The 12,583-nt window shown below is 37.0% G+C and overlaps 1 protein-coding gene across 1 annotated transcript; it reads left to right on the forward strand.

The window, feature by feature from the left end:
* Nucleotides 1-7,978: 7,978 nt before the first annotated feature.
* Nucleotides 7,979-11,951, forward strand: LOC139853612 (uncharacterized). The gene is made up of 5 exons (XM_071842992.1): nucleotides 7,979-8,261; nucleotides 8,734-9,127; nucleotides 10,208-11,425; nucleotides 11,559-11,778; nucleotides 11,946-11,951. Exons 1-5 carry the CDS (start codon nucleotides 7,979-7,981, stop codon nucleotides 11,949-11,951), a joined length of 2,121 nt encoding a protein of 706 aa, XP_071699093.1.
* Nucleotides 11,952-12,583: the final 632 nt, after the last annotated feature.

The following is a 12,583-nucleotide window of genomic DNA, read 5'->3' on the forward strand; positions in this document are numbered from 1 at the left end:
TAAACGAGAGTGAACTCTTCGTACAACGAGCGAGTTGATCTGAATTTATCCTTATACTTAAGGGGATGCGCAGATGAGAAGATACGTGAACCCTTGGTCATAAAGAATGGTTTACTCCAAGTGAAAAGAATCTCAAAAATGATTTCTTGTACCTCAACATACTGATTCATAGAGATAATGTTTACAAGGGTGTTGCGATTAGCCGTGAAATATTGAGAGTAGAAACCCACCTAGTGCCTTTCCTACAATGGGGTGACCACTGAGTGTACCTCAGAAAACTGATTTATCGGCCCGCGTTTTTGCCATGTCTAACCTTAAGAGGAACATTTTATGAGCGCAAAGACTTCCTAACAAATTTTACAAAACTGCCATCCAAAGTGGCTCAAGAGTTTTTAACAAAGATCTTAATGGTAAGCTTCATCCCTAACGGAGGGCGAGAAGAAGTGTGATCCATACATGGTGTAGTCTAATACGAAAACCTTTAATAAAATCAACCAAGGAAGTTTTGAAAAACCTTTAAATGTTTGATGTGACAACATAAAAGGAACGAAGTTCCTAGTAAATTTAGAAGTATGTACAACGTGTACCATTTTTCACAAAACTATTTGACTTAAGTTAAACAACTCAATAAGGGGGCGATTTTTAAATAATTTGAATGTATAACTTAGTATGTACTAACCCAAAATAAGTAAGGGTAAATTTATTAACTTAATTATATACATACATATATGATTTTATAAATTGCATAAGTGACAGAAAAATTTTATTACTTTCATTTGTCCATAAATCTCGTGAGGACCGCACAAATAAACAACGTGTAAAAATTTTGATAAACATAGTTTTTCGTATTTCAGAGGTTACGAGTTGAAAAGATCGAGTGAAAAATCTTTGAATCATCGAGTGACATGTCACTAGGTAATGAAAACTAATGAATTAAATATAGTTTTGATAATTATCAGGACACAAGTCTTTGGGCCAAAAATGTTCACGTGCGAAGTCGTTGCTAAAAAGTGAGGTATGAATGATAGAGCATGAGGATGAGAAGTTAATCGCTTCTTGACTTTGCAAAATGCCAAACAGGTTATGATTAATATTAAAGTCGAAATAATGGTGGTGTTAATATCACTAAATGAGAATTCTCCTGGAATAAGTCAGGACTTAGAGTTATGTAAGAAAGAGTATCGCTCCAACAGGTGTGGCAAATAAGATCCCTGGGGTAACGCAATAATTTTGAATGGTTTAAGTGTTAGTGGATGCCCAGAGGCTCTGCATGACGTGGCAGTAAGTGCCTTTATCACATACATACACACACATGAATCTCTCGATTTCGATGGTTGTAAATTCTTCATGATGACTTGGATACGAATAACACGGAAATTTTTATATAACAAGCAACGAAAATTTTACAGAAATCATTTAAGGTGACAATGTAAGAAATGAAACGAAGTTCTTAGTAAACTAGAGTTATGTACAACATGTACTATTCTAAGTAAAATATCTTTTGAATAAAAGAATTGATTTGTAAAAGTGAAAGTAAAATTTCATATGTACTAGTCAAAAATAAGTAATTATTTGCTTTATTATATATAACATATACGGTTTCTAAAATTTGTACGAATGGCAATAAAATAAATTTATTTTTATAAAACTTTGAGAGGATCGCACAGTAAAATAGTGTGTGTAAAATTTTTGCAAACAAAATTTTCATATTTCGAAGGTTACAAGTTGGAAAAAGATTGATGAGGATCGAGTAAAAGATTTTGAAAATTTTGGGTGATATTTGAGCAACAATGTCACGAGATAATGAAAACTTTTGAATTTAAATGTGGTTGATGACTATTAGTAGGGCATAAGTACTTCAACAAAAAATGCTTAAGTATGAAGCTGTTGCTTATAAGTGAGATACGAATGGGAGAGTATGAGGATGAGAATTAACCACCCATTGATTTTGGAAAATTTTGAACTGGTATGACTAATAGCGAAGTAAGAAGGATGATGGTGTGATTATCATCAAATAAGAAATCTCTCGGAATAAGTTAGGATTTAGAGTCGCGTAAGAATGAGTATCACATAAGATTCTTGGGTAGTCTTTAATATAGAATCTGAATCGTTGAAGTGACAGGATACAATTTCCTTTATGTATCGCTGTGCAAATTTGTCCATTGTATCAGTTTCTTTCATGGCTAGAAAGTGAGCAGATTTGGTGAGACGGTCAACAATAACCCAGATAGTGTCATAACCGCCTACCGTTTTCGGTAGCTTCGTGATGAAATCCATTGTTATTCCTTCCCATTTCCATTGTGGGATTTCAGGTTGTTGAAGTAACCCAGATGGCTTTTGGTGTTCGGTTTTGACCTTGGAACAAGTCAGACACTTCCCAACGTAAGTAGCAATGTCCTTTTTAAGGTTTGGCCACCAATATTGTTCCTTGGGATCATGGTACATCTTACCAGCTCCGGGATGAATCGAATACCGAACTTTCGCTTTCATCCTTGAAAGCCAGTCTGTTCCAACTATTTCATCAAAGCTTCCTAACTTGATGAGTATTAGGTTAATCCTAAAGTCCATTCCAACTTTTACATCAAGCTTCCCGAATTGATGGGTGTTAGGTTAATCTTAAGGCTCATTCCAACCAAATCTTATTATACTACCATGAAAAATTCTATCAATCTTCTCAAATAACATCTGCTTGTGCGTAGGTAACTAATCCTTTCCAACTAGTACTTTAAAACTTCCAAGTTTTGTTGACATGAGGTCATCTCCAAATGACCCACCTGTTAATTTTAAGGTACTACCTTAAATTATTCCTCTATCTCTGCCAGCTTACCATTAGCTTATCCTATAGAATACTTAACTCTCATGGTTGTTAATGGCTTATTAGTCATAACAATAAGGTTCTTAGATATAAGGTTTCTATCGCTCTAGTATTAAACAACTTCGAGACAATAAAACGTTGTGACGAAACGTACCCTAACTAAAATCAGGATCCATGCGAGTCTCCATAGTTGAGATAACGATTGCTCTACCGCAAGTAAGTCCAAAGTTTTTCCCTATTTGAGAACTTTTTCCTTAAGTGTCCAGGGTGTCTATATCTATAACAAATTTTCGGGTTATCAATTCTGCAATCAAGGCCCTCCTTGTACAGTATCTGGGCTACGTGGTTATTCTTTTCCTACCTCTAACAGACCATAATGCGTATACTCAAGTGGTTCCTACCAAAATTTTCTTTGAATCACTTCATATTCCTTATGTAGTAACATTGGAACTTCTGCATGATTTACTTCAATATAATCACGCTGACCGGGTGTCATTATATTGTACTAAATCGTATGTTCATTCCAATATCACTCCATATGGTCAATGTAACGTGATCACTTCAAGTTCTACTCAATTTCATCTAACGGTGGTTTATCTATGCTAAATCTAAAAAATTAATCTCACGGCTTCTCGGTGTGGGTGCGTAGGTTCCGTAGGTCATGCATCAATGCCTAAATGTCCCGAAATTTTCTTTAAAATGTTTGGGTTCAGGTAATGTCGTTAGGTTCCTTTCTAGAAATTCAATCTGGGTCTCGTGTCGAGTTGTACGTGTAGCAAGTAGTAATACGATATATCTTAAGGCGACTCCCAAGTCTTTGGGTATGGTTGAGCATCAGTGGAAGACACTATGACCTTGTGAAAGGAGATGCCTTCCCAACTTCTCCAATGCCTAAGAGTGTTAGGGACCCAAGTCCAGAAGTGTCGTTAGATCGTCGAGTAGTGGTGAAGAATGAAAGAGATAAGTGACGGTCGTGAAAGCGTACGGGATACGGGTCAACTTGCGGAAACTGAACAACCTTCTAATGTTCATATGTTGTACGTGGCTACATAGGGTGGGGCGAGGTGGGGCGAGGTGCGATTACTCCGACAAGTCCTCACATATCTCCTCCTCCGAGGATCAGCTTTAGTGAGCGTGTAATCCGAGGGGTACTCTTCCTAGATTGCGTAAAGTAATGTTTCGATCTCTGGAAGGGTGGAACGGTAGTAACAGGTGGATTACATTACTAGTTCTTAGGGTTAGACGAGAGGGAAAAGGGTTCAGAAAAACATCTGAACTAGGAAAGATAAATTTTCCAAGTCGGTACAGCGGATAGCAGACATGTAGCAAGAAACAGCATCAACAATAACCTAGGTAGTCTATTGCAGTACACAAAACTGTAGTAGAAAGTAGTGTCATGCAGTAGTATCAGGTAACCAGTAGCATGCAGTAGTAATAAGCAGTAACATGCAGTAATATATAACAGTAGCATGCAGTAGTTTCGCAAAAACAAGTAAACGAGCAAGTTGTAGATTAGTCCTATTAGTGAATCCTACTCGACTCGATCAAGACACACTAATGCAACCTAATTCCCTACAACCAATGCTCTGAAACCAAATGTGACGCCTCGTACAAAATCAATGTGTACGGATCATCAACAACAGGTCCATTACACGGTTACAACACTATATGCTGTTTTAAAACAAGTTTTGCATTTATGAAAAGATAACATCTTTACCAACGTCAAAAGTTTTACAAAAGATAACGTGCTTCTACGAATAGAGAGCATTAACATAAGTACTTGACACAAAGGTCATTACAAAACCATAGCTCGTAAATAACATAAGTTGTGAATGCAAAATAAAAGTTCCATGATTGAGACATCTCTAAAAAATGCAGCGGAAGTCTAACACAGCGAGTTTGTAACAGCAAGTCTATAGCACCAAGACTATAACAGCAAGTCTAACAGCGGAAGCAACAACGTATAAGCACCTGAGAAATACATGCTTTAAAATGTCAACACGAATGTTGGTGAGCTATAGTTTGTTTGTAATCAGCAATGTAATGTAGACTACAAGATTTCAGTGCTTCAAATCAGCATTTAAAATCAGTATTTCAAATTAGTATGATAAAGTATATGCTTATCCGTGGGCACTCGGTAACTAACTTAACATAAAAATAATATATCACCCCTTAAAAGTACACTTGGCGAGTGCGTAAGTTCTCGAAGTATTAAACACCCGTTAAATGCTAGCGCGACTAGCCCGAGTGGGGATGTCAAACCCTATGGATCCATATCTAAGATTCGCGTCTACCGGTTCAAAAACCAATAGTTAAACGTTACCGAGCTAAGGGAAAAATTTGTGCCGTTATATCACCCACACATATATAAAGTTTAAGTACTCGTGTCTAGTATGTAAAACATAAAAAGCGCATGTATTCTCAGTCCCAAAAATAGTTAAAGTAAAAAGGGAGCTATAACTCACAGTGAATGTGCGGTAAAATCGATACGAAAATGTAAGCAAGTAGTAAGTCGGTCCAAACAAGTAAGTTGGTCGATCCAAAAGGTCCGCAACCTAAGTCAATGGTTACTAAGTCATTAAATTGTCCCCAAAAGTTTTAAAGTAAATAAGTTAAGTCTTAAGTATCATCATCGTCATCATCATTCGTAAAAGATAAAGTAAGTTTTCAACAAGAATAGAGGTCGAAACAAAGGGCTGACTTCGGACAGCTGCTACAACCTCTATACAAACTGAAAAGGTGCGCGGCCAGTGGCCAAGGCTCCGTATGTGAGTCCTCTTACTGCTGTAAAATTTTCAGATCCTAACTCGATGTCATTTGACCGTGGCGACGGTTCAAGCGCGAGTAGGTCAGAAATTTCAGCACGTCGTTACAAAGGCGTAGTGATTTTCGGAAGGCTATAAATCCTAAACCGTATATCGGATTTAGGCGAGTCTTAAACGAAAAGTCATCTGCTCGAACCGAACTATCTGTAAATCAACTTTTCAGAAGTTCCAGGAGTCTGATCAGACCCTAAAATCAGAAAACACGTGCTCCGGTGGGTTTCTTGGTGCTTGATGCTTATCACGGTTCTCATCCTTGATGCGTATAAGCCTCAAGTGTAAAACTCTTTGATGTTTTAGCATCACTTTGACCATGTTTCAACCATCAACACACCATGTCAAGACTAAAGAGAAATATAACTCACTTAAGAGTTTTAGATGGATGATGAACCAAGGTTACATCATGTTCTTAGTCTCGACACAAATACAAGTTCTATTTTAAGCTACAAACTTTGATTCAATCAAACAATCAAGACATTAAGTTACATAAATTAGATCAAACAAAGTAATGAAACCCTAAGCTAGGAAGCTTGGATCCCTTAACAAATAATTATGAGATTTCAAAGCTAGAAAGCTTGAATCTTTTATGTTCTTGAAGATCTTTAAAGCAAAAAAGCTACATCTTCAAGTTTCATGTAGATCATAAACACAAGTTTTGATCTTTTAACAAAAACAAAGTGATCTTAAGCTATAAAGCTTAGATCTATCAAAGTAATGAAGATCCAAAGCTAGAAAGCTTGAATCTTTTATGTTCTTGAAGGATTCAATTCAAAGTTTGAATCTTTAAGATATAACAAGATCAAAAAGCTAAAAAGCTTGATCTCATGATGATGATGATGATGATGATGATGATGATGATGATGATGATGATGTCGTGTTTAAGAAGAAAGAAGGAAGAAGAAGAAGAAAATTTAAGAACTTACAATTTTAGTGTGAGAAATACTAGAGAGAAAATTAGAGAGAAAGTGTGTGTAAAATGAGAATGAGATCAAGTGTGAAATGGAAGAATGAGGCTTGATATTTATAGTGGTGGAGGTGGTGGTGGGTGTCTCCAAAACTGTAGGCATCATGGGGGACAAGGGGGGACAACTTTTGCTTTTTGCATGGTGGTGGTCTAAAGGTGGTGCTTGTTGTTGGGATCCCATGCAACATATGTAGTAATGGCTAACAAAAATGCTAGTATGTTGGCTCATCTTAATGGGTTTTTGTCCTTCTTCTTAATGGATCATAAATCCATTAAAGTTGGGCTAATTCAATGGTCCATTAACTAGAGTAGGGTGGGCCTAAGTCCATTAAGGTAAAAAGTCCAATAAGACTAACTAGTGTGCATTAGTAAATTACTAAGCGTAATTAAGCAACCAATAAGCCAAGTAATTGTCATTAGAAAATAACAATTAGTTTCAAGTAGTCATAATATTCCAATTATGACAAAATTTAAACGTGTACAAAGTACATAGCCGTTCTAAACGTCAAGTGACACTAACGGTCGTAAAAGCATTAGAGGATCAAGTTAAGTTATTACGCACTTAACAACACGTTGTAAGATACTAACGAAAGTAATTAATCATGAATAAAGATCCCAGAGCATAAACTAGCTCAGTACGCACAAATACGCAGTTTCGTGAATGTATAAAATATAATTATAAGTCGAAAAATTCGGGTCGTTACAGAGTACATTACAGAAGTAACAAACCTTCGATCGTAAGGAATCAGTAGGAACCGGTGGTAGGGTTTCGGGGGGGGGGGGGGTAGGGGGGGTGAGAACTCCCTTTTATTTATTTATATTTATACTTTTTTGTTATTACAATTATATTTAAATTTATTACTTATTATTTATTATAAGAAATAAGAATAATTAATAATCAATTAACATAATAAATAATCTATCTATAACTTCTATTAAATCTCTATAATGATGATGTAAGCATTTCACCATTTAAGTCTATTTTTTGCTTAAGCATGTCACATGTAAATTCCTTAAAAATTAAGATGATGTATAAAAATCTTAAATAAGAATTACAATTAGACCGAATTTAACGCTTCCGTGTTAGCATGTGTTCTGGCCAACACGCCGGCAAACACGCCGTAGCGTGGCGTGTTGGTCGAGAAAATGGGACGCGTGCATCAAGTCAACACGAGACTTCATGGTACGTGTTGAAGAAATTTGGCGACGTGGAGGGTTGACAACCTCCAAAAGTTAACGGATATATGCATATATTATATATTAATTAATTAAAAAAATTTAATTTTCACTATATATATACAATATACAAACACAATTTCAAACACACTCTCATTCACTTTAATTCCAATTTCAATTCCTTATTATGATTTACTCAAAATGGATGCCTATTTAAAAATCGTCGACGATGATTCTTCAGACGATGAATTGTTATTAGGTGTTATAGGTTCGTGCGCCGAAGAGCTAGACCGAGAAGCTGGTGAGGGCTCAAGTCAGGCACCTCCACGACCTCCACGAGCCCGAATCTATATTCCTAGGGATCGCGAAGGTGCAACTGAACGTCTACACAGAGACTATTTTGCTGAATCTCCTACTTATCCCGATAGCAAATTTAAAAGACGTTATCGAATGCAACCGCAATTATTCGAGCGTATCATATCAGGTATACGCGACTGCACTATTAATCCTTTACCCAAACACTTTGCATATTTTAGGCACTCATACAACGCTGTTGGTCGTCAAAGTTTTAATATATACCAAAAGTGCACCTCTGCATTACGACAGTTGGCCTACGATACGACGGGTGATATGTGGGACGAATATTTGCATATGAGTGAGCTAACCTCATTAAACTGTTTAGACAACTTTTGTTTGTGTGTTACTGATTTGTACCAACAAGAATATCTACGTAAACCAACTGCACATGATATTCAACGAATATATGAAAGGCACGGAATAAGGCATGGTTTTAGGGGGATGCTTGGGAGCATCGATTGCATGCATTGAGAATGGAAGAATTGTCCCGTTGTATGGCAAGGTCAATACACAAGTGAGCATAAAAAAACCATCTCTTATTCTCGAAGCTGTAGCTTCGTATGATATGTGGATATGACACGCATATTTTGGTGTTGCAGGTTCCAACAATGACATCAATGTTTTAAACCGTTCCCCATTGTTTGATTCTATTAGGAATGGTTCCGCTCCACCTTCACCATTCACAGTAAATGGTCATAACTACACACATGGTTATTATCTAGCGGACGATATTTATCCGGATTGGGCTACACTTATCAAAGCATATCAATCCCCAACCGACGAGCCATGTGCAAAGTTCACACGTTTTCAAGAAAGTGCACGAAAAGATGTCGAGCGAACATTTGGTGTCCTTCAAGGTAGATTCAATATATTACGTGTGCCTGGACGAGCTTGGAGAGCTAAAAAAATGCACCGCATATTATATTGTTGTGTTCTATTGCACAATATGATTCAAGAGGATAATGATTTTGCTATAACATCACTTGACGAAGAGTATCTAAACAAAATAAAAAAGAAATAAAAAATACCCTCAACACGTCACTCAACACGTCACCCATTGCACAGCAGTCTAGCAGTACGGTCATCAAACACCCCACCCCACCTAGCACCCCCTCCTTCCCCCCTCTGGGTTAAATACGGTCTTAAAACGCAAATAAATGCACGCGAGGTTTAATGCAGGTCAAAACAGTTTTTTTTTTTTTAATTAAATGATAAACGTTTAACACTTTATTCCCACAACTTATATCATCGGAAGTTGTTTAGTTAAGGTAATCTTAACTACACGATTTCAATATTCCTAAAATAACTGTTTCTTTTAAATAACCTCCTAGTGTAAATTATAAATTATAAATATAGATAGAGATATACATGCGTAGGCGTAATTCCATCTTCCAATTTGGTGAAGGATTCAATATTATCAGCCGGCGGTGAAGTTGAGGTATGAATTCGATCTATAAATAAACTATAAATTGATATATTGAATCAAGCCTTTTAATTTCTTTTTGTTGGTGGTTTTAAGGGATTTATTATATTACTAAACTTTAAATAAAAATCAAGCCTTTTTAGGTATGTAAATCGGATTTGTTGAGGTGTGTATTCGATATATAAACTATAAATTGATTGAGATTGAATTGAATAAATTAAAAAATTATAAATTTATAACAGGTACTTGTTTTTGTGATTCGGGTTGGATCTTACTGCTATTGTTTGATAAAAATTTGATTTTTTTAAAAATCTTTTGTTTGATTATTAGGTAATAACCTGATCAAAATTAAGTCTTTTTATCGTTGTTGGTGGTGGTGGTCAAAAATTTGTCTTTTTGGTCAAAAATTCTGTAAGCAGCTTTGATAACATTAATGGCCTGATATCAACAAAAATCGAGTTTATTTGGGTTGTGAGATAGGTGAAGATTTTGGCATATGTTGATCTGAATAAGGAAGGATTAAAAACGTAGTAGTATTGAACTAACCCGCTGATTTGATTTTATTAGATGGTTGTAGTATTAGATTTAAACTCAAACTGACTGACTGACTGACTAGCTGACTGAAGTAATTGTTATCAACTTGTTGTTAGATGGCCCATGATGAGCAGCCAGCAGCAGCAGCAGGTTTGTATGGGTTCATCATCATCATCATCATCATTATTATTATTTGACAAGTTGCCTCCTTTATCATCTTCCAAAAAATATCCATGGTTTATTGTTGAGAACCTCGAAGACGAAGACGACATGTGTACAGAATTTTTTTCTACACTACATGACTCGTTGCTTAAATTTCAAATTCAAATCCCCGAATTGTACAGAAAACGTATCCGAGGTTGTTTCTATGGGTGGTTGATTATATCAAACCATCCGGATAATGTTATGTGGTCTCTTTGGAACCCAGTGAGTTTGAAGACTGTACGCCTTCCCTCTCTGATTTTGAAAGATGGAGATGGTAAATCTATAAATGGGTGTTTGTTGACGGCTCCTCCCGATGATCCCACTTGTGTCCTCCTGTTAACGAGATGTGATGCATCTACATTTGTCTTTTGTCACCTTTTAAATCATCATCATCATAAAAAAGGAAAGAGGATGAGGTGGACTGAGATGTCATACAGTAAACAGCTCAAGAGATTAACATATGATGGTGAATTACTATGTAGCCTATGTTGTTGCAATGGTAAAATATATGCCTTAAGTTCCGACGGTTATTTCTGTATTGCAGTCATACAGGTAGTAGTAAAGTGGGACAGAAGAGGAGAAGTTATGATTCAACTACTGATGTTTGGGGGTTGCCCTTGGCCTGAAATTCATCGTTGTATTGACTTTGATCATTTTATTATAGGAGGAAGATACGGAAAGAAGGAATTTCTGTTCTGCGTTATCGTGTGTTATCACAATGGTACTAAGAAACTTAAAGTTGCTGAAGTGTTTTTGTTTCGATTAGACACTGGTAGCATAAAGTGGGAAGATTTGGAATGCCTCAAGAAATGGGACCTGATGACTGGTTTGAATGTGGAAGAAATCGAACCTGGAGACGTTGAAGACTTGAACATTACTCGAAATATGTGGGAAGAAATGAATGACTTGAAAGACACTGCTATCTTTTATGTGGATCTTGGTCGTGATCGTTCCATATATTATAACCCCGCAGTTGCCTCCGATGAGTTATTAGGGGGTGGTTATATACACATTCGTGACAAAATGGACGGAATATTACACTTGTACCATGTCAGAGATAGAACCATCATCGCATCTCCTATGCCTTTGCGGGTGGTCTCAACAACCCATGTGTCCATGTGGGGAGGGAGGTAATTATTAATTATTATTAGTTAATTTTTCCCTTATGATCATCTATCTATCGTGTAGTCGTATGCACATGTTATATATATTGAAAATAAAAAATTGATTATGAAACTAATAATGCCTTGATCATGTATGTAGGCTAGAAGACGATGGTCACTTAGAAGCAAATTGCACGGGTACCGCCAAACCAGAAAAGGATAAGAGAGTAGTAGTAACATTGGGTGAGGTTATGAAGCACAACGAATCATCACGCCTGCTTGATGTGTTGGAGATGCTTATGGAACATTGTGTCGGTGTGGATAATGATACCGCAACCCGCATGCGCACCTCATATGCATGTGGGCGCTTAATAGTGTGCGTATGCGTGTGCTTGTGTGCGCTATGCGGTATGCGGATTGTATCTGATTCCTTTGTTCCCGGTACGGCGGTTGCTTAGCTGTCAAGTAAATATCTTTTCCATAATTATATCCGTGATTCGGGGGAGTCAGTTATGGATGAGATTAACGTGATCTGGGACGGCTCTAGAATTAGGGTTGGCCTATAAATACAAACCCTAATCATCGTTTACCACACACAGCACATTACGTAACCATCGCATACGATACACATTACGTAAAACAGCATCATCCAGCATCTTTTCAAGGTTAACAGGTTAGTCTTTTGTAAGCTAGTACCTACGACCTTATTTGGGGCCTCTTGATCGACGACCGTTATCAGAGGTGGACTTAATCACTTGGCCACCCCGCCGACATCATCATGTCGGCCAGGGTTATTCACGGTAGCCGGACCGGATAGCCACGTTCTAAGATCCTTAAACCCCTCTTTACGTATTGAGCAGGCATATTTAACCCCACGGTTAAAATATGCATGATCAAGTGGTGCTTTCATTGAGAGTCGAATTAATTCAAGACTGTTTAATTGCTTTTTCTTTTAAGGTTTTGAATTGTATGACTCGTTATTTATAAAATTTTTGAATTTTTTTTCTTTAACAGTATCATGACTTCCGAGGAATCATCGGAACATACCCAAACAGATGTTCAGAACGCACCGTCTGGTAGTCAACATACACCGGTTATGACTACGGGGGCCGCTACTCAGGCGGGATACACGATATACCCTCCACCTATATCCGGCGAACTCTTTCAGAGGTACAAGCCGATATA

The sequence above is a fragment of the Rutidosis leptorrhynchoides genome, chromosome 6, assembly GCF_046630445.1.
Source record: "Rutidosis leptorrhynchoides isolate AG116_Rl617_1_P2 chromosome 6, CSIRO_AGI_Rlap_v1, whole genome shotgun sequence".
In the NCBI taxonomy this organism is placed as follows: domain Eukaryota; kingdom Viridiplantae; phylum Streptophyta; class Magnoliopsida; order Asterales; family Asteraceae; genus Rutidosis; species Rutidosis leptorrhynchoides.